The sequence below is a fragment of the Pan troglodytes genome, chromosome 3 (assembly GCF_028858775.2).
Source record: "Pan troglodytes isolate AG18354 chromosome 3, NHGRI_mPanTro3-v2.0_pri, whole genome shotgun sequence".
In the NCBI taxonomy this organism is placed as follows: domain Eukaryota; kingdom Metazoa; phylum Chordata; class Mammalia; order Primates; family Hominidae; genus Pan; species Pan troglodytes.
Window position 1 is genome coordinate 1,670,896 of NC_072401.2, and position 22,325 is coordinate 1,693,220.

Below are 22,325 nucleotides of genomic sequence, written 5' to 3' on the forward strand. Positions count from 1 at the left end.
CAGCACAAGCACACACAGACATCTCAGATCCTTTAAAGACACTGATGAGGTTGAGGTGAATGTTGGACAGTGGCAGGGGGTGGGGGTGGGGCCGGGAGCAGGGGCAGGGGCTGGGGCGGGGGTGGGGATGAGCTTCCTCCAGTGAATGCAGTATTGTGAGCTGGTTGGCGGAGCTAAGTTTTGGGGTGAGGCTCTGTGGACCGTGTTGAAGTCCTGGCCGGCTCTCACCCCAGTAGGCACACAGGCACGCAGCACCATTGGGGTGATGTGGCTGGGGGTGTCCCAGAGCTGTGCAGGGAGAGTCTCACAGTGAGACTGGGTGCTGGGCAGTGACTCGGTCTGTGGGTACAGGGGTCAGCAGAATGGGAAGCAAGCCCAAGGAGACACATTGGCACCAGAATGAAGACAAGGCCGGCCGGTGCCTGTAGCATGTGACTGCCCCGTCTGCAGAGAGGCCGTGCTGTGAGCCCCACCCTCTGGGGGCTTCAGGCCGAGTGGGGATGTCTGGGTGCTGACCCAGGCATCGCAAAGCACACTTCCTGCCGGGGTAACTGCTGATGATTTTTAGGTCTGCTATTTCAGAATCGTTATAGCTAGGGGCCATTATTTTGAAAACCTGAACAAAAAGAATTATTCACTGTGTTAATACCACATTTAGTGACTGTTGAGCTGAATGTGGCTGAGCAGAAGAAAGCACCTGCTGTGCTGATGGCCGGCTGTGGACCTGGACCGGGACCCTGAGTGCTGCCCCACTCGAGGGAGGGGCCCAGAGCAGTCTCCTTCCTCTCCTCCCAGGCGAGCCTTTCATACCTGTCCTTCTCTCAGACTTTCCCTCCTACTTCATGCTCGCCCATGCCTGTCACGCAGACCCTGCCTGACCTGCACCTGCTCCCACACCCGTGGTGGATGAGCCCCATCACCTGCACCTGTACCCCCCTCACCCGCTCCTGTACCCCCTCACCCGCTCCTGTACCCCTCTCACCCGCTCCTGTACCCCCCCACCCGCGCCTGTACCCCCTCACCCGTGCCTGGGCCCCCCTCACCCGCGCCTGTGCCCCCCTCACCCGCACTTGTGCCCCCCTCCCCAGCGCCTGTGCCCCCTCACCCGCGCCTGTGCCCCCTCACCCGCGCCTGTGCCCTCCTCACCCATGCCTGTGCCCACCTCACCCGCGCCTTTGCCCCTTCACCTGCGTCTGCACCGCCCTCACCTGTGCTGCCTTCACCTGCACCCCCTCACTCACACCTGTGCCACCCGCGCCCGTGCCCCCTCACCCACGTCTGCACTGCCCTCACCTGTGCTGCCCCCACCTGTGCCTGTGCCCCCCTCACCTGCTCCTCCCTCACCTGCTCCTGCACCACCTTCACGTGCGCCCCCCACCTACATCTGCACCTCACCTATGCTACCCTCACCTGTGCCCCCCCACCCGCACCTGTGCCCCCTCACCTGTGCCTGTGCAGCCCTCACCCATGCCATTCCTCACCTGTACCCCTCTCACCCATGCCTGTGCTGTTCCTCACCCGTGCCTGTGCCCCCCTCACCCGTGCCGGTGCCTCCCTCACCTGTGCTGTGCCCCCCTCACTTGCACTGTGCCCCCCTCACCTGTGCTGTGCCCTTTGCCTCGTGGCTGCTCCTGCACTTGGTTCTCCCTCTCTGTTGGTCGGTTTTCCCATTGGCTGTGCAGCTCCCTGGTGTGCACATGGCTCTGAGTCTTCCTCTCGTGAACTAAACCCCTTCCTTGTCCCCCGTCCTCCTCCAGCTACTACTCCCTGTCTCTGCCCCTTCATGTCTCTCTTCCTGTTTTACCTAAATCAGATTTTGCCCCCCAACACTCCACCTAGATGTTCCTCTTGAGGACAGGATGATGCTCCTGAAAGCGGTCAGTCCACAGCGGACCCCACTGCCTCGAGACGCTCCCGTCACTCGGCTCCCGTGACACCATCCTCTGGGCTCTCCCCACCCCTCGCTGCATGTCCTCACTTGCCTATGCTGTCTTCTCTAGTCTTGGAGGCTTTTTGTTTTATGTCACCAGCCAGCCCTCCAGAGGTTGTGTGGCTTCACAGACGGTCTCCAAGCTCCTGTCCCCACACTGCTGCCCTCCCCAGGCCTCTCCCTGAGGCCATCCCGTGTAGTCACCTCCCGGAGCTCTCTTCGCATGTCTGGGAGGCAGTTCAAAGATACGATACCAGGCGCAAAACCAAATGCCGCATCTCAGCCTCGGGGCCCCAGATGAGCCCCAGACCTGCCTTACTAAGCCACCCTTCCCAAGTCAGTTGACAGCGATGTCCCCCGGCACTTGTTCAGTGACAGCCGAGAACTCGGAGGTTTTCTCGATTTCTGTTTCTCACGTTTATCCTTGAGTCCACGATGGCTGCTGGGGCTGCGGCCTTCGCGGCCAGAAGGAGGGTAAGGGGGAATCAGTGCCGCCCTGCGTGGCCAGCTCCCTGCGTGGGGCCTTAGTGGACATCCTCCCAAGTGTTTACACTTCAGCTCATTCCCCAGAGCACGGGGCTGGCCATTTCTAGCTTTGGAGGAGCCTGAAAAAGTACGTGTGTGTGTATACATATATATAGAGAGAGCACGCGCTTGAGTGTGGGCTCATTGCTGCCCTAAATAAAATTAGGATGTGGTTCCTTTTGCCCTTTGTCCCTTGCCTGCCTGGTTTCCTTTGCAGCACTCGTCAGTCTGACGCGGTCGCCTGCATCTCTCTGTGCTTTGGTTGGGTGTTTCCTTTAGAGCGTCTGCTCTGCGAGGGCAGGGGCCGTCCTTTGTCGTCATTCACGTCACACCCACGAGTGCCTGGCACAGGAGTCAGTCAATGGCTGTTGGCCGAACCAATTTCTCCCCCGTCTGTCTGGGAGATTCCTAAACTTCGCATCTCACTTTTGTCCACTTGCCGCATTCCAGAGTATGTCTTGGTCTCATGGCCTGTGCCCTCATCTGGCTGTGGTCAGCCTCTTGCGTTTCCTTTCTCCCTTGCCTCCACCCCTCGCGATGTAGCCCCAGCCCCTGCCCTTCTCTGCTTCCCATTGTTCTAGAACATTCCAGCATGGAAACCCCACTGTGCAAGGCCCCTGCACTGGCCACAGAAGCCGCACCTAACTGCTGAGGAACCCGGTTGCTGCCTGGAGTGGGTGTCGAGTACTGCCTGGCAGCATGGCCATGCTTCTTGAGGCATTTTAGCACCCTTTACCCCAGGTACTGTTCCATATGCCCCTCCTTCTCCATGAGCCCCCCATGCCTGCCCCGTCCTTGTGCTCTGCTCGCGGCTTGGCCCTGTCTGTCGCCTGCCTGCTTGTGCTCACTGTCTCCTTTCTGTTACTGGAGATATGTCATGTGTGCCCCGCCCAAGGCCAGCCTTTGTTCATGCACCAGACCCCCTGCCCCATCCCTGTGACCTGAAGAGGCAGTGCCGTCTCCTGGTTATCCACGAAGAGGCACGCACGCCGTCTCCTGGTTATCCACGAAGAGGCACGCGCGCCGTCTCCTGGTTATCCACGAAGAGGCACGCGCGCCGTCCCCTGGTTATCCACGAAGAGGCACGCGCGCCGTCCCCTGGTTATCCACGAAGAGGCACGCGCGCCGTCTCCTGGTTATCCACGAAGAGGCACGCGCGCCGTCTCCTGGTTATCCACGAAGAGGCACGCGCGCCGTCTCCTGGTTATCCACGAAGAGGCACGCGCGCCGTCTTCTGGTTAACTGTGTGCGGGACCCACAGGTCCCCTCTGTCTGAGCCAGCCCTGCCTTGGGGTCTCTGGAATTGCTTCTCATCTGGTTTTACCCCCATCACAGTGCTATAGTCAGGGCACCAGGTAACCCCAAGACACTGCTGAGACCCATGATGGATTCTTGCTGCCCATCTCGACCTCTCACAGGGCTGGAACACAGCTCACCCCCTCGGGCTCCTAGAGCGCCATCCTCGCGTTTCCCCCTGGGCTCAGTCCTTGGCCCTGGGTGTTGCTGTGAGCACCGCTGCCTTGGTGCTCTCACAGGGTCTAGTGGACTGATAGGACCCTCTGTGTATACTGATGACTCCCAGGCAGGTATCTTCCCAACCCCAGAGCCCTGTATCCAGTAGCCTGTAAAACATACCCACTTGGCAAGGCACTTTGGCATTAAAATTATTATTATTAAAATTATTATTATTTTTAGAGATGGGATCTCACTCTGGCACCCAGGCGGGAGTGCAGTGGCATGATCACAGCTCACTTCAGCCTTGACCTCCTGGGCTCAGGCGATCTTCCTGCCTCAGCCTCCTGGGTAACTGGGACCACGGGCGCCTGCTTCCGTGTCTGGCTAATTTTTTTATTTGTAGAGATAGGTTCTAGCTCCGTTGTCTAGGCTGGTCTCCATCTCTTGGGCTCAAGCAATCCTCCCTCCTGGGCCTCCAAAAGTGTTGGAATAACAGGTGTGAGCCACCATGCCCAGCTCCTTGGCATATTTAGATCTGAGCTTATCATCTTAACACCTGCTGCCCAAACCAATTCTACCAGTCTCCCTTCTCTTCGGGAAGGGCAGCCCCTCCATCTCCCTTGGTCAGGCCAGAACCTTCAGGTTGGCCTTGATGCCTCTGTTGTCACAGCTCATGCCCAGCCCGTCTGCCCCTCCACCCTGGCGTCAGGACATGCCCAGGCCCAGCTGCTGCTGCTCTTCCCACCTCTGCCCCTGCGGCTCAAGTCGCATCTCTCTCTGGAATATTGAATAGCCTTCTGGCTGCTCCTGCTCTGCTCATGCCCACCCCGGCTGCCCCAGCGCCAGATCCTGTCGTCTTTTTGTTCTAGGAGTTTCCTGTCCTGGGGATGAAGGCCAGGGTCGTTACAGTGGCTCCCAGGCCCTTTGCCCTGTAGGGTGCTGGGCCAGTGGCCTTTCTGCCGCCATTCAGGCAGGCCAGCATGCCGAGCCCAGGGTTTTACTGCCACCTTCCTCTGTCTGGAGCGCTCCTTCCACAGATGTCCATGGTCCCATGTCCTCATCTTCAATCTTTGCCAACGTCCGTGGTCCCATGTCCTCACCTCCTTCAATCTTTGCCGATGTCCGTGGTCCCATGTCCTCACCTCCTTCAATCTTCGCTGAGCTGTCACCTTGTGAAGCTTCTCTGACTCCACTGTTGAAACTGCAGCCCCAGCATCTCCCACTTCTGCCCTTTTCCCTCGTGAGTCGTGACCGCTGTCTCACATAACGGTATTTTGCTTGTTTCTGACCACTGGGATTATAAGCTCTTTTGAAGTATAGAGAAGAAATAAATTCTCCAATTAACAAATGAACAAAATAATATTAAATATTATTTTGGCAATTCTGTCTAAAGCAGTAAGAATTGAAATAGAAGTAAATGTAACCATTGAGAAAGTCAGCACAATAACGGGGCATACAGTAAGTGCACGAAACCCAGTCGCCATCCTCTATATCACCGCCAGCCAGTTAGAACACATCCCATTCACCATAACCCAAAGCAGCAGAGACAGACGATCCAACAGCATCCTTAGCAGGCAGCCTGACTGCCACGGAGCTGTTTCAGGAAAGGCCCGAAGGAAGATTGGCACTAGCAGAGGATGCCGTGTTTCTGCATGAAAACCGTAATGATATCATATTGTTCTTTTTGTGTTTGATAAATATTTCTTATTTATAATGAAAGGGACACCAAGAAGGGCTGGGCCTTGCCAGACACCACAGCCAGGTATGTAACTGCCAAAGTTGTGACCTTGTGGCAGAACAGCTGGCTCCCTTTGAAATACTTTATGGAAAGGTGAGAGAGGAAGCTCTGCTAATGTTGTGATTATGAACTGACACTCCTGCCCGCTTGCAGTCTCTGTTGTTTGGTCAGGGAGTGACCTGGGGATGAGGGCACTGGACCGCGTGGGGCACGGCCCTGGCTCTTCCGTGCTGCCGGCTTCCGAGGCTGGGGCTGCGTGGCGTGCGTGTGTGCCGCTGCCGCAGGTCGCATACCCTTTCCAAGACGGACCAGTGGCTTAAAAAGGTTCCTGCAAGGAAGTGGCTGGCTAAGGCTGGGCCTAACTGGGCGTGCACACAACAGGGAGCGCAGAGCTCAGGGCCGACAGCGCTCTTGCCACTGCGAGCTTTGTAGGGCGCAACATCAATCTGGTTACATCCCCTCAGAAGTTGACTGGAAGTGTCATTTTTTCAAGAAGCCTCTTAGGGGATTCGAAGCATTTTTCCTTGGTGAGCCTCCCTCAGGGTATGTGCTGTGCTTGGGGAGATTAGCTCAGGATGGCAGGAAGCCACCGTGATTACATGCCCCGCACCAGAACATGAGACTGGCCCCTCCAGGACGGAGAGGGATGTAAACTGCCACCCAGGGCTTAATCCAGCACTTCTGGCCCTGTGATGAGCTTCGTGATCAATATTTAGAAACCTCTTCTGGTTAATTGCAAAAGACAAAGAGCCTCATGCATTGGGGAAATTCTTCCTTCCCGTGCTGGTGAAAACATGATGATGACACACTGAAATGCGTTGCGTTTTGTCAGCAAATTCTGTCAGAAGCACGGCAAACGCTGGAGAAGGTTTGAGGAAGCGCATCCTGAAGCTGATGGCACCGTGTGGGGGCAGCGGGCGGGCAGGTGCAGACGTTTCACGCATGTCTCCACTCACACTGCTTGCCACATTCTGTTTCAGTGACGAAATCAGGGAGGATTACTGCTGTGAGTCACCAAAGGAGAAGATGTACTGGAGGAGATGTGATTTAGCATTCGCTAAGTGGAGAAATCCCGTGAACATAAAAAGCTGTAATGCAACAAATTACTTAGGAAAAATTGGGGAGATGTGATAAATAAAAGTTTAATTCTTTGGTATAACCAGAAAAGATAGAACCAGAATTTAAAAGCAAATACCAAGCCAGGGCACAGCGGCTCATGCCTGTAATCCCAGCACTTTGGGAGGCTGAGGCAGGAGTATCACTTGAGCCAGGAGCTCAAGGCTGCAGTGAGCCATGATTGTGTCCCTGCACTCCAGCCTGAGCAGCAGAGTGAGGCCCTATATGAATGAATGAATAAGTAAGTGAATAAGTAAATAAAAATAAGCACTGGACAAGGGACACAGACAAAATGTGTAGAAGGAAAAAAGTGTTAGGTTGAATCATATACAGTTGTTATTTTTGTAAGTTAAAAGTGATGACCGAATAGACCTATAACAGCTGAAGTTACTACAAAAACCTCACAAAGAAAAGCCTGAGACCAGATGGTTTCACTGATGAATTCTGTTAAACATTTAAAGAAGTATTTATACCAACTCTTCTAAAAACAGTTAAGGAGGGATTACATCCCACCTCCTTCTATGAGGCCAGTATAACTTTGATATAACCTTGAACCAGACAAAGACATCACAAGAAAACCATAGACCATTGTTCCAGATGAGAGAAAATAGATGCCAAAATATTCAACAAAATCTTAGAAAACGAAGAAAATCTAAGAAAACAAAATATAGAAAGGATTATGTGTCAGGACTAAGTAGGATTTCCCCCAGAAATGCAAAGTTGGTTCAACGTGTGAAAATCAGTGTCATGTATCATATTAATAGAATGAAGGACAACAACCACATAATCATCTCAATAGATGCAACAAAAGTACTTTACACTGTGAGAAATCAGTGTTTGCTGTTTAAGTTGCCCAGTCTGTGATATTTTTGTTACAGCAGCCTGAGCTGACTAAGACAGCCACTCAGAACAGGGAGAAAATGTTTGCCAGTCATATATCTGTTAAGGGTTTAGTATTCAGAATAGGTTAGGAACTCTTCTAGTTCATTAATACAAAGGCAAAAGAAAACTTGTTTTTTTTGAGTTGGATTCTCACTCTGTCACCAGGCTGGAGTGCAGTGCAGTGGCGCCATCTCGGCTCACTGCAAGCTCCGCTTCCCGGGTTCACGCCATTCTTCTGCTTCAGCCTCCCAAGTAGCTGGGACTACAGGCACCTGCCACCATGCCCGGCTAATTTTTTTGTATTTTTAGTAGAGACGGGGTTTCACTGTGTTAGCCAGGTTGGTCTCGATCTCCTGACCTCGTGATCCGCCCGCCTCAGCCTCCCAAAGTGCTGGGATTACAGGTGTGAGCCACCGCGCCCAGCCAAGAAAACATTTTTTAAATGAGCACACAATTTTAGCAAACTTCTGCAAAGATATACAAATGGCCACTAAGCACATCATTAATCCTTAGGGAAATACAAACTAAAACCACAGTGAGGTGCTGCTTCCTACCCCACCAGAAGGGCTGTAGCAAAAACAATGGCGAGTTGTTGGGTGTGAATGTGGGGAATTGAAATCCTCATACGCAGCCACCTCGGAAAACAACCTGGCCGTTCTTCAGGTGACACACGGAGTTACCATAGGACCTGGCAGTTCCCCTCCTCAGCTTATCCCCAAGAGCAGTAGAAACTCTTAAGAACGTCATCCTCGGGCCGGGTGTGGTGGCTCATGCCTGTAATCCCAGCACTTTTGGAGGCTGGGGCGGGTGGATCATGAGCTCAGGAGATTGAGACCGTCCTGGCCAACATGGTGAAACCCCGTCTCTACTAAAAATACAAAAAAAAATAAAAATAAGAAAAAGCCGGTCATGGTGGCGTGCACCTGTAGTCCCAGCTACTTGGGAGGCTGAGGCAGGAGGATCACTTAAACCAGGGAGGCAGAGGTTACAGTGAGCTGAGATCGCACTACTGCACTCCAGCCTGGGCGACAGTGAGACTCTGTCTCAGAAAAAAAAAAAAAAAAAAAGAATGTCATGTCCTTCTCGATAGCAGCCAGAGGTCCATCACTTGTGAATTCCTAAACAAATAGGTATACGAATACCACGGAAGACCATTCAGCCATGAAGAGGAGTGGAGCGTCGCTGTATGCCACATCACAGGTGAACCTGGTAAACATGCTAAGTGAGAAAAGCCAGATACAAAAGTCCACATCACGTGTGATTCCATTTATATGGAATTGGTTGGTGGTTGATTGCCTGGGTCTGAGGGGACTACAGCGGGTTCCTTTTTTGGAGTGATGAAAATCTAGAAGTAGAGTGGTTTGTACAACCTTGTGCTTATTCTAAAAACTAAATTGTACATATTAAAAGGGTGAATTTTACGGCCTGTGAATTGTATCAGTAAAAATTGGTAAAATTAAAAATGACATTGGGATTTTTTGTATGATTCAGCTTAATAGACAACTGAAGAGCATGCTTGCACAGTGCCGGCAGGGCAGGGGGGTCCGGCAGGGCAGGGTGGGGGTCGGGCAGGGCAGGGGGGTCCGGCAGGGCACGGGGGTCGGGCAGGGCAGGGTGGGGGTCGGGCAGGGCAGGGTGGGGGTCCGGCAGGGCACGGGGGTCGGGCAGGGCAGGGTGGGGGTCTGGCAGGGCAGGGGGGTCCGGCAGGGCACGGGGGTCGGGCAGGGCAGGGTGGGGGTCTGGCAGGGCAGGGGGGTCTGGCAGGGCAGGGGGGTCCGGCAGGGCAGGGTGGGGGTCCGGCAGGGCATGGGGGTCGGGCAGGGCAGGGTGGGGGTCCGGCAGGGCAGGGGGGTCTGGCAGGGCAGGGGGGTCCGGCAGGGCAGGGTGGGGGTCCGGCAGGGCATGGGGGTCGGGCAGGGCAGGGTGGGGGTCCGGCAGGGCAGGGGTGTCTGGCAGGGCAGGGGGGTCCGGCAGGGCAGGGTGGGGGTCTGGCAGGGCAGGGGGGTCCGGCAGGGCACGGGGGTCGGGCAGGGCAGGGTGGGGGTCCGGCAGGGCATGGGGGTCGGGCAGGGCAGGGTGGGGGTCCGGCAGGGCAGGGGGCGTCCGTGGTGTGTAGCTCTGCACACAGGAGTCGGGAGTTTTTAGTCCAGGTCCATAGAAGTAGAATACCTGGGTTGAAGGGTGAGGCCCAGGTTCTGTAGCTCCCGTCAAACCCCACGCATCCTCCTCCCCCTGTCAGTCATGTGGCTCCAGTTTCCTTCACCTCACCAGTGTGTTTTCTGTGAGCCGCATGTGGCTGTTGAGCACTTGAGATGTTGCTGGTCCAAATCGTCGTGTGCTGTCAATGTAAAATATGCCCTGGCTTTCAAAGATTTAGTACAAAGAGGGTAACGAATGTAAAATATCTAATGATTATTTATTGTTTATTTTGTATTTTTTTTTATAGAGACGGGGGTGTCTCTGTGTTGCCCAGGCTGGTCTCCAACTCCTGGCCTCAAGCAGTCCTCCCACCTTAGCCTCCCAAAGCACGGGGATTCCAGATAGGAGTCACCATGCTTGGCCCTGAAAATTACTTATTTATTTATTTGGGACGGAGTCTCGCACTGTCCCCCAGGCTGGAGTGCAGTGGCGTGGTCTCTGCTCACTGCAAGCTCCTTCTCTTGGGTTCACACCATTCTCCTGCCTCAGCCTCCCGAGTAGTTGGGACTACAGGCACCCGCCACCACGCCTGGCTAATTTTTTTGTATTTTTAGTACAGACGGGGGCATCGTGTTGGCCAGGATGGTCTCCATCTCCTGACCTCGTGATCCGCCCACCTCGGCCTCCCAAAGTGCTGGGATTACAGGCATGAGCCACCACGCCCGGCCCCTGGTAATTTATATTGAGTGTTTAAATGAACATATTCGGGATAAATTGGGTTAAATAAAATATATTAAAACATATTTCATGTGTTTCTTTGTACTACGGCTACTAGAAAATTTGAAACTCTACAAATGTGTCTCACGCTATACTCTATTGAATGGTACTGCTTTGTGGCTTTATCCTTTTTTTATCTGCTTCGGTTTCTCAGAGATGTTTTAAAAACAAAAAAGTTGTACTGATGTTTCTGTCTTTCCATAGCCATCCAGATTTATGATGATTATTAATACCGTGGACTTCTCTTCACCATCTTATTTTGCTTTCTATTTCCTATGCTTTTGTCTTCATTTTTTCTTTTCTTTTTTTTTTTTTTTTGGTGGATCATTAAGGTTTTCTTTGTTCCAGTTAATTTCCTCTTGTGGTTTGTCCAGTTCACAGCCATGCTCCAATTGTGGCAAATCAAAAAGGTCTCCACACATTGCCAGATGTCCCCTGGGGAGCAGGTTGTCCCTGTGGAAAGCCGCTGCACTAGGTGAGCCCAGCCCTGGTTAGGATGCCTTGTGAGTGGAGCCTGCTTTTGCTGCTGTGCCCGGCTGCTTCCAGGCGGCGCGGCCCTCACTCTGATTGCTGGAGGACTCTTCTGTGTGGACACACCATGGTTTGTTTACCCGTCCTGGTCAATGGACAATTGGAACTGTGGTGAACAAGCATTCCTGCACCTGTATGTGGATATTCTATGTCCACTTTTCTTGGGAGTGGAATGGCTGAGTCATCTGGTAGGTGTCTTTACCTTTTAAAGAACTAAGCGCTTTTTCCAGAAGGATCATCAGAACTGCTGCCAGCAAGAGTCCAGGTATCCCGGCTCCACCAGCATGTGGTGGCGGCCTCTTGACTTGGAACTGTTCTTCTGGGTGCCAGGGTTCTCCAGAGAAACAGAGCCAGTGGCACCCGCGTGTGTGTGTGCGCGCGTGTGTGGGAGTGTGCGTGTGTGTACGTGCGCACGCGTGCATGTAAGGAGCTGTGTCACAAAGAATCGGCTGGTGCAGTTATCAAGGCTAAGTCCCGAGCCGGAGACCCAGGAGAGCTGAAATGTAGTTCCAGTCTCAGTCTCAAGGCCTGAGAACCAAGAGGGCTGACAGTAACAGTTTTAACCCGGAAGCTGTCGGGCGGGCGGGAGATCCAAGAAGAGCCAGGGTTTTAGTCCAAGTGCAAAGGCCAGAAAAGACCATGCCCCGCCCACAGGAGGAATTCCTTCTTACCCAGCCTTGCCTTTCCCTTCAGGTCCTCAGCAGATTGGGCAGGGCCCCTCCCCAATGGGGAAGGCTGTGGGCTTTCCTCAGTTTACCCATTCAGATAGATATTAATCCCATCCCAGAATGCTCTCACAGACACACCCAGAATAATACTTGGCCAAATGTTTGTTGGGGAACCTGGCAGCGTCAAATGGACCCATAAAATTCACCATCACGCTTTCCGCTGTGGTCTAATTTGCATTTCCCTGATGACTCACGATGTTGCATGTCTTCCTAGAGATTACCTGCCCTTCATAGAACTTCTCTGTGATGTTCCTGTTCAAACCTTTTCCCCATTAAAAAAATGGGATTGCTAACCGGGCGAGGTGGCGGGCGCCTGTAGTCCTAGCTACTCAGGAGGCTGAGGCAGGACAATCACTTGATCCCGGGAGGCGGAGGTTGCAGTGAGCCGAGATTGCGCTATTGCACTCCAGCCTGGGTGATGGAGTGAGACTGTGTCTCAAAAAAAAAAAAAAAAAGAAAAGAAAAGAAAAGAAAAGTGGGTTGGGGGGGCTTGCTTGTCGTAATACTGAGGCTGCAGGAGTTGGCTGTATTCCAGATGGAAGCCCTTTGTCAGCTGTACTGTGAAGGCCTTCTCCCAGTCTATGGTTGGTGTTCTTAACTTTCTTACATTGTTTTCTGAAGAGCAGAAGTTTTAGTTTTGGTAAGGTTCAGAAGATAGATTTTTCTTTTACAGTTGGTAAATTTTGTATCCTTCTAAGAAATTGTTGCCTGTCTCAAGGATGCAAAGATTTTCTCCCATGTTTCCTTCTAAGGAGTTTCACAGTTTGAGCTTTTGTGTTTAGGTCCATGATCCATTCGGAGGCACTTTTCATGGGATGTGAGGTTTGGGTTGAGGGCCATCCCTTCCCTGTCCTGGCTGTTGCAGAGACTGTCCTTCGCCTCAGTTGCCTTGGCCCCTTGGCTGTATGTAAATGGACCCTGCCTGTGGGTCCTTTTCTGGGTTCCCCACCCTGTATTGACCCCTGCATCCATTCCTAGACCAGTGCTGTACTGGCTTCAGCACTCTAGCTTTATGAGAAGTCTGGCAGTCAGGTGCCATTTATCAAAATTCATTAGAATTTTTGTTAACATTTTTTAATTTAAAAAGATACTGTTATATATGTATAAAATTTGCCATCAACCATTTTATACAGCAACCACTTTATCCATTTATAGCGTAGACACCGTTCTGTAAGCACACAGTACAGTCATACCATCTATATCACCATGACCCTCTCATCTTGCAAACCGGAAACTCCATAGCCATTAAACAAAACTGCCTCCTCCCCACCCCAGCCCCTGGGATCCAGCATTCTGCTTTCTGTGTCTAAGAGTTGGACTGTGTGAGATACCTCATACAAGCAGAGTCATGCAGATTTGTCTTTTCATGGTTGACTTATTTGACTTAGCATAATGTCTTCAAGGTTCACCCATGTTACAGTGAGTGAGAGGATTGCCCTCTTTTAAAAGGCTGAATACTGTTCCACTGTGTATTGTGTTAGTTGTCCCCAGGGGGACGGAACTCATAATATATAGAGGTAGACGAGGGGATTTATTGGGGAACTGGCTTGTGTGTTTACAGAGGCTGAGTCCCCCAGTAGACCTGCACCCCAGAGACCCTGGGAAGCTGGTGCATGGCTCAGTCCAAAGCCAAAGGCCTGAGAACCCTGGGGGATGCTGGTGTAAGTCCCAACATCCAAAGGCCAGAGACCCTGGAGTTCTGATGCCAAAGGGCAGGATCCCAGCTCCAGGAGGGACAGGAAATTGCTTATCCTCTGCCTTTCTTGTTCTGTCTGGGCCCCAGCGGACTGGATGGTGCCACCTACCTGGAGGATATCTTCCCACTCACCCACCAGTCTCCTCTGGAAACACCCGCACAGGCACACCCAGAAGTAATGCTTCACAGGTTCTCTAGGTATCCCTAATCCCATCAAGTTGATGCCTGAAATGAACCATTACCTGTGCAGATACGGTCATGTGTCACTTACATGGAAAAACTCTCAGAAATGCATCGTTAGGCGACTTCGCGGTGTGAACTTCGCGGAATGAACTAACAGGAGCCCAGATGGTGTGGCTGCTGCACGCCCGCACCGTGGTACAGCCTGTGGCTCCTGGGCTGCAAACCTGTACAGCGTGTCACTGCGCTGAGTACTGCAGGCAGCTGTTCCACGGTGGTGTTTTGCATGGAACACATCGAAACATAGAAAAGCTGCAGTGAGAATGCAGTATCCTAATCTTAATGGGACCACTATCACCTGCACGGTCTGTTGTTGACCAAAATGTCGTTATGTGGTGTGTGACTGCCACGTTTTCTTTCTTCATTCCCCTGGTGATGGACATGTGGGTGGCTTCTGCCTCGTGGCTGCCATGAACACAGGTGTGCAGATACCTCCTGGGACCCTGCCTTCAGTTCTCGTGGCCTGCTGGGGACTCAGGAGCCTTGTGCCTAACGTTCTGAGGGATTGCCTCGCTGCTCTACACGCTGCGCCGGGCACGTTCCCTGGCACTGCATGCGTGTCCCGCTGCTCCGCTTCCTGCCGTGGCATAGCTTTCGGTGTTGAGTGATCGCCGTCCTAACGGGCACGAGGTGATGCCTCACGTCTGCACTTGTGTCTCCTGAGCAGTGGTTGGTCGTGTGGAGCATCTTGTCATGTGCCGCTTGGCCATTGGTTTATCTTCTCTGTGCAAGTGTCTAAGTCCTTCACCCATTTTAAAAATTGGATATTTCCTTTGGTTGTGGAGTTGTAGGCGTTTTTAAAACTGCATTCTGGATAGTAGCTCCATATGCAGATCCCTGGGTTGCAGCTATTTTTTCCCATTTTTTACTCTGTTGGTTTTTCCTGCTCTGCAGTTTTTAAGTTTGATGTAGTCCCATTTGTCTCTTTCTGTTGCCTGTGCTATTAGGAATCTATTTTTAATGCTTTGCCCCTTTTCACTGTTCTTCCTGTGATACGGTCTGTGAGGTTGCCTGTCCTCATTTGGGCGAGCTGTATCTTCTGCAGGCTCCTCTCTGCAGTGCTGTTTATTGTGTCTTAGAATCTGCTGGCCCCTCTCTGCATTGCTGTTTCTTGTGTCTTACATTGTCTTTGTCCATGGATTTATTGTGTTTGATCACTAAGCAATATTTCTGAGTAGTTTTTCTGCCAGGAAGGTTTGTGTGTGCTCAGCTTTCAGCCCTTGCGTATCTGAAAGTAACTTCAGTTTGTCCTCATTCTTGAGTGATAATTTGGCTCGAGTTAGAGTCTTTAGCATTTCTGAAATTCCACTCACTCGGTCACCAAATGCCCTTTAAGGAGCCTGTGAAGGGGCTGTTGCTAACCAGCCAGCCCAGGCCAGTGGAGGGGAGCTTTTAGGGCCCGGAGTCACGTGCTGGGTCCCCCGGAAGAGGAGGCGGTGCTTTCCGGGGCTGGCCTGGCTCCTCTGGGGGGCGTGGATGTAGGGAGGAGCTGCTGTCTGGGTCAGCAGCTGCCCTGTTGGAGTGAGAGGGGGTGCTGCGCTCATCCCCTGAACTCAGATTGGATAGCCCCGGGCCAGCGCTGGAGGAGGAGCAGAGGCAGGGAGGTGGGAGGAGCGTGCGCAGAGGCGTGGGAGGCCTGAGGAGTAAGCGGCTGGATGTGGACCCTGAGAGCCACTGGCAGGGAGGTGGGGTCTTCCAGTTGTGAAGACACCATGGCCCCGGTGAGCCCCTCCCCGGCCTCCTTCATGCCTGCGTTCTGCGTAACCGTGGCGCGTTCTGGGCAGGGCCTTTTCCCTTGCACTGGGAGCAAAGGGTTCCTGTCTGCAGCACACCAGCTGTCCGGAGCTCTGCCCTGTGCCTGAGCAGCGTCAGCACCGCGGTGAGGCGGACAGCCCGGCAGGGGTTGGAAAGTCCAGAAAGGCCCCGTTCCCGCGTAGAACTTGAATGCAGCTAAGGGACGTCCAGAGAGGCCTTTCCTTTTCTGGTGGCGGTCTGGAATGTGCTGGTGTGCGGATGCTGTGTGGGTTCCTCCGCGCGAGCGAGGGTGGTTGTGCCGCTTTGTCTAATGGTCTAATGGCGAAGACTTTCTGTCCTGCTCTTGTGAGGCGCCTGCACAGGCAGAGCAAAGACTGAGTATATGCCTTGCGTCCTTTAGAAATTCCACCTCGTGGCAGGACACACTCAGATAGGGTCTCCTGTGGGAGAGTCCTGCAGGCCGGTGTCGGGCTGTGGTGTCAGGGCCTCGGGGGGGCCTTCCCCAGTGGGTCTCGTTGAGCTCGCTTGCACTGGTCAGGTATTTATGGAGAGCTGAAGTGCTGTCTGCTGTGACTTCCCATCCACTAGATGTAGAGCAGACGAAAAGAATCTTTCCCGTCTTTCCTAAGCAGTGCCGAATCCTTGGGAGAAATCTTGAAGGCAGGCAGTGTGGATGATGGGACCCCAGGCTGCGTGGCACCAGCAAGCTTGGTTCCAGATGCCACACACGGTGCCTGGCTTCGAGTCCGTCTCCTGTTGTCACTGCTTTGTGAGTTGGTTAAGCGTGTTGTGTCTTGATAGCTTCCCTGCCCTCCTTCTCAACATCCTGACTCATTTGCTCACCAGCAAGTGTGAGTCCTGCTCGGTAGCAGACGGTGATGCTGGCTGCCATTTGCAAACCCTCCTGTGTGGCTGTCTGGTGTGGACGAGAGCGTGTGCACCCTGTCACCCGCGGTGGGTCCACGTCGGCCCTGGGGGATGTCTGAGTGGAGGGCAGCTGGTGCCAGGCCGAGTGGGGAGTGGCAGCCGGGGGGACGGGCTCAGGGCCGGCCTTGCCACCCGCCTCCTGCCCCTGCTTTCGGGGGGAAGGTGAGTCTGGGGAAGAGCCCTGCTGTGTGGCTCCTTCCTTGGCTGAGGCCAGTCCTGTCTCTGTTGCCCTGGCTGTCCCTACTTCTGGGAAGCCCAAGCGCTGAGCTGCGTCCAGGTCTCCCTCACTGCAGCCCTGCCTTCCTCACGTGGCCTCACGGCTAAGCACAGTGGCTGACACGAGGTCGAGGCGTGCCCAGGGCCAGGGGAGCAGGCGGTACCCGAGAGTCTGTCCTCCATGGTTGGGCACGGCTGGAGAGGAGGCGAGGTGGAGCGCTTGTTCCGGCACAGCTGCGACGGCAGAGTTGGGCCCACTGCTCTTGGGCGGCAGCACGGCCGTGTTGCTGATGCGCTGTGTGGTGAGCCGCCGGCCACCAGTGCAGCCAGGACCGCGGGCGGTGTTTCCTGCGGGAGCCCGGCCACGGAGGCCAGGGAGCGCTGGGGCGTGATTCTGTCGTGCCGCTTTCAAACCGTAGAGCACAGGAAACGGGCGGAGAAGAACTCAGCAGCGCTTCTCTCAAGAGGGACAGAAAACTAACGACGACTTTAAGATTCTCCTTGATTGGCTTATTTTCCACAGGGAATGGATGGTTCTTACGAGTGGGGAAGGCAAACGCTGTCACACAGGAGAGGTGTGGGTCGTGCACTTGTGGCTTCCCGTGCCCAACCCCAGCCCGTGTGGAGCCCACGCCCCATGCACCCTTGTCCCTGCCCGGCCTGGCCTCGTGTGGTGGCGCCTGCAGCCGCAGCAGCCTGGCTGATCACCGGCCAGGCCTGTGTTTTACCGTCTGATAGCCTCACACCCCGGTCACTCCTCTCCTGTTTGGAAATTTCTTTAACTGTTCGTTATTCTGGATGAACTTTGGGATTATTTTGTCAACATACACGTACAATGTTTTTGGCAAAAATTGGGGTTGCTTCTCATCCAGGGATGTGGAGTGGCTCTCCGTTCAGCAGGGCTTTTGTGGGTCTTGGTTGAGGTTTAGAGTAGATACTTTGAGACCATGAACCTTCTGAGACTTCTGCCTCTACAAGTGCCATGAGGAGACCTGGTGTGTCCTGGGTGTGGGGCTGGTGGGGCTCACACCAGGGGAGCAGATCCCTCACCATCCTCCTTCCTCTCTAGGTGCCCTACGAGACGCTGAACAAACGCTTTCGCGCCGCTCAGAAGAACATTGACCGGGAGACCAGCCACGTCACCATGGTGGTGGCCGAGCTGGAGAAGACGCTGAGCGGCTGCCCCGCCGTGGACTCCGTGGTCAGCCTGCTGGACGGCGTGGTGGAGAAGCTCAGCGTCCTCAAGAGGAAGGTTGGTCCCGCCCGGTGGTCCCTCTTCAGTCTGGGGCATGGACACCCCTTTTGTCTCGAAAATGAGTCCTAAGACAGGCAAGCTGCAATGATGGGAACGTGGGAGGTGCGGTTGGGGGCCCCCTTCCCTGCTGTCTGCCTTCTGGGGCCACTGTCGGCTGAGCAGGCCAGCTTCCTGTTCCTGTAGGGACCGTGTTGTCTTGCTCCAGGTGTGTCCAGAGTCCAGGCCACAGGGAGACCAGGATGTATAGCAGGTTGATTGATTTTTTTTTTTTGAGACAGAGTCCCACTGTGTCATTCAGGCTGGAGTTCAGTGGTGCGATCTCAGCTCACTGCAGCCTCCACCTCCCGGGTTCAGGCGATTCTCCTGCCTCAGCCTCACGAGTAGCTGGGACTACAGGCGCCCACCACCACGCCCGTCTAATTTTTGTATTTTTAGTAGAGACAGGGTTTCACCATGTTAGCCAGGCTGGTCTCGAACTCCTGACCTCAGGTGATTCACCTGCCTTGGCCTCCCAAAGCTGAAATTACAGGTGTAAGCCACTGCACGCGGCCTGATCGATTATTTTTAGATGGAATTTCACCTCCAAGGAGCATGTGAAGTTCCTTGTCACTGGGATTGGTGGACAGGGGCGTTGGGACTAATCTGGCCCACTGAAGACACCCAGAAAGTGGGATGAGATATCTTGAAACGTCGCACTGAAAATACCCAATAAACCATGAAACCGAAAGGAATCACCAGGCCAGAACCGGAGGGCAGGGGTCAGAGGTGAGCAGCAAGAGACTGCTGTTGCCCCCTGGAGTGTTGGCCAGGCCAGATGGAGGTGAGGACCGATGACCCAGGCCTTGGAAAGTGGGGCCCAGTGGAGAGAAGGTGGGACCCCACGGTACTACAGCTCAGCGTGGGGTGTACCAGAAGTGGACTGGCATTGACACAGCGTTGCAGCCTACGTTCAGAGGACTGGGGTGATTGGAGACCCTCAGCCTTCACTCCGGTGAGGTGGTCCCGGCTGGTGGTGCCTTCCAGCTCCGGGCAGAGTCAATTCAGATTCTTTCTTGGGGAGGATACCTTCAATATGGGCATAAGATGATTCTTAGATTCTCAGTTTTCAAGTACAACGTCTAGCACAGAGACAGCCTGGGCAACAGTGAGACCCTGTCTCAAGACACCACGATGGATTGGAGACCCAGCAGGCAGTAGACAGAGGGCTGCATGGACTGCAGGTGCAGGGGCTGCCAGGTGCCACACCTTACTGTGCTTAAAGAACAGAAGCAGGCTGGGCGCGGTGGCTCACACCTGGAAAACACTGTGGAAAGCTGAGGCAGCAGAATCACTTGAGCGCAGGAGTTTGAGACCAGCCTGGGCAGCACAGGGAGACCCCATCTCCACAAAACATAAAAAATAGCCAAGTGTACTGGTGTCCTTCTGTAGCCCCAGCAGATACTCAGGAGGCTGAGGCAGAAGGATTGCTTGAGCCCAGGAGGTCAAGGCTGCAGTGAGCCACGATCATGCCACCGCACTCTCTAGCTGGGCGACAGCGAGACCCTATCTCAAAAAAAGAGTTTGAAAGTCTCTGCAGGGAACAGACAGTATAAAAAGTGATTTAAGGCTGGACACTGTGGCTCACTTTGGAAGGGCGAGGCAGGTAGATTGCTTGAGCCCAGGAGTTTGAGATCAGCCTGGGCAACATGGCAAAACCCCATCTCTACAAAAAATAGCCAGGCGTGGTGGCACACACCTGTAGTCTCAGCTAATTGGGAGGCTGAGGCAGGAGAATCGCTTGAGCTCAGGAGGTCGAGGTTGTAGTGAGCAGAGATTGTGTCACTGTACTCCAGACTGGGCAACAGAGTGAGACACTGTCTTAAAAAAGTGATTGGGCAGGCACAGTGGCTCACGCCTGCAATCCCAGCACTTTGGGAGGCCAAGGCAGGCGGATCACCTGAGGTCAGGAATTCAAGACCAGCCTGGCCAACATGGCGAAACCCCGTCTCTATTAAAAATACAAAAAAATTAGCCGGGCATGGTGTACGCCTGTGGTCCCAGCTACTCGGGAGGCTGAGGCAGGAGAATCACTTGAACCCAGGAGCTGGAGGTTGCAGTGAGCTGAGATCGCACCACTGCACTTCAGCCTGCACAGAGACTCTGTCTCCAAAAAAAAAAAAAAAAAAAAAATTCAGAATTTAAAAGGAATTAAAATTTCAAGAAATGGGAAATATAATAACCAAAAATGAAAAACTCAACATTTGCCTATAACAGTTTAACAGTTAACAGACAAAGCTAAAGACAGAATTAGTGAACTGGAGGGTGATTGAGAATGGAGCACAGAGACTGAAAAATCAAAGTGGCTGCGAGAGTAAAGCATGGAATAGAGCAGAAACCTGTGGCATGTTTCACCAGAGCCCACCAGTGGGTGGGGACAGAGATGGTGCGGGGAGAGTGACCAAGGTTTCAGAACTGATGAGTACCACCAGGTCAGAATCCGACACAGAGTAAGTGAAAATAAACCGACATGGGATTTTCCCGTGGTGGAACTGAAGAAAACAGAGACAAAGAAATATTTGAAAAGCTCCTGAGGGCAAAAGATCACTTCCAAAGGGGCAACAGACAGCCGGACAGCTGATTTCTGCACAGCAGTTGGAAGCCAAAATTGGTAGAATGTGCTGAAAGAAGCCAGCCCGGATCCTGGATCTGTCCAGTAGTCAGTCGCCGTGCGTGCTGTCAAATTTTAACGAAGAATTCAGTTCCTCAGTTGCACCACTGCCCTTAAGTGTGTGGCAGCCACGTGGGCTGGTGGCAGCTGTGTTGGGCAGCACAGGCCTGGAACGTTTCTATCTAGCCCGATTCATTTTTAACAAAATTGACTTTAAGAAAAAAAGTATTGCAAAAGATTTTTTTTAAGTCACCTTATAATGATAAACAGTTTAACCAGAAAGGCATAGGAAATTTGAAATTGTATGCATCTGGCAACATGGCTTCAGGGTATATTAATATAAAGCCAGAAATAGCAGAGAGAAGCTGCAGATCCAGGGTGGTGGATTTTCACTGCCTCCGTCTGCAGCTCTTGGGCCAGGCACACCTGCCTAGCGGACTCGGTAGAGCACGGTTTTCTTTCTGTCCCATAATCCCCGCTTTTCTCCTTGTGAGTGTTGTGGATTGGGGCGGCCTGGCCTCCCTTGGTGCAGGGCTGCGGGGCATCCCTGTCCTGAACGGGCCTCTGTTGTGTGTGGCTCAGGCGGTGGAATCCATCCAGGCCGAGGACGAGAGCGCCAAGCTGTGCAAGCGCCGGATCGAGCACCTCAAAGAGCACAGCAGCGACCAGCCCGCGGCGGCCAGCGTGTGGAAGAGGAAGCGCATGGATCGCATGATGGTGGAGCACCTGCTGCGTTGTGGCTACTACAACACGGCCGTCAAGCTGGCGCGCCAGAGCGGCATCGAGGTGGGTGCCCGCCAGACGCAGGCACAGCGCCCCAGCTGGCCCCAGGCCTATGGCCAGCCGCCCTGTGGCATGTCCCCCAGCATGCCTGTGTCCCTACATGCTTGTGTTCCCCTCCCCCCACCCCCGTGTGCGTGTGTCCCCCTCCCCCCACCCCCGTGTGCATGTGTCCCCCCTCCAGTGTGTGTGTGTGTCCCCCTCCCCGTGTGCGTGTCCCCCTCCCCCCGTGTGCATGTCCCCACCCCTGTGTGCGTGTGTCCCCTTCCCGTGTGTGTGTCCCCCCCGTGTGCGTGTTTCTCCCCCGCCCCGTGTGCATGTCCCCACCCCTGTGTGTGTGTGTCCCCTTCCCGTGTGTGTGCCCCCCCCCGTGTGCGTGTTTCTCCCCCACCCCATGTGTGTGTCCGCGCTGTGGTGAGGGCCTCCTCCCCAGCTGAGAGGCCCTGACCCTTTGTGGAAACGCACCTGGGACTTAGCCTTCTGAAGGCAGGAAGTCAGTGTCTAAGCGGCTCTCCAGGTTCTTCTCATTTCCCTGTGGTGTCTGCACACATCCTGCTTAGGATTTTCCCGCCCGATACCTGCACCCCGGGTTTTGCGCTGACACATGCTCCATTGCTGCCTCGTGAGAGCTTTGCCTTTATCTCAGGCGGGGTGCGTTTTCCGTGTTTTCTGTGGCACCCTGTAGAAACACGTGGCACCCTTGCCCTCCGTGGGTACAGCTGAGCAGACGCTGGGCGGTGCTGCCCTCTGGCACCTTTGGGCCAGGTTAGCTGGGGCGGCCTCTCTGCCATCGGGCAGTTGTCCACTGCCGTGGGGGCCCATGGCAGTTGGAGCCTCCCAGACCAGGACTTGGGCCCGTCGCCCTTGCCCCTGTCCAGATCCCGCTGTGGGAGCACAGCCTCACCTGACTCGGGTTAAGGTGGCGTCCGTGTTCCATTTGACTGAGATGACAACACTTGAGAACCTCTCAGGCAGGACTTGTGCGAGA

The 22,325-nt window shown here is 53.9% G+C and overlaps 1 protein-coding gene across 7 annotated transcripts in view; it reads left to right on the plus strand.

Annotated features, from left to right (window-relative positions):
* The window catches only part of MAEA (macrophage erythroblast attacher, E3 ubiquitin ligase), a 92,360-nt gene that overhangs the window by 42,827 nt on the left and 27,208 nt on the right, over window positions 1–22,325 (plus strand). For 6 of the 7 annotated variants that reach the window (XM_063808570.1, XM_054683681.1, XM_024355950.3 and 3 more), the window contains 2 exons: window positions 17,725–17,907; window positions 21,140–21,343. In XM_063808570.1, coding sequence (XP_063664640.1) covers window positions 17,800–17,907; window positions 21,140–21,343 — 312 coding nt within the window. In that variant the 5' untranslated portion in view covers window positions 17,725–17,799. Of the gene's footprint in view, window positions 1–15,208; window positions 15,479–17,724; window positions 17,908–21,139; window positions 21,344–22,325 lie in introns of those variants that run through there. The other variant, XM_024355951.3, reaches the window with a different exon arrangement.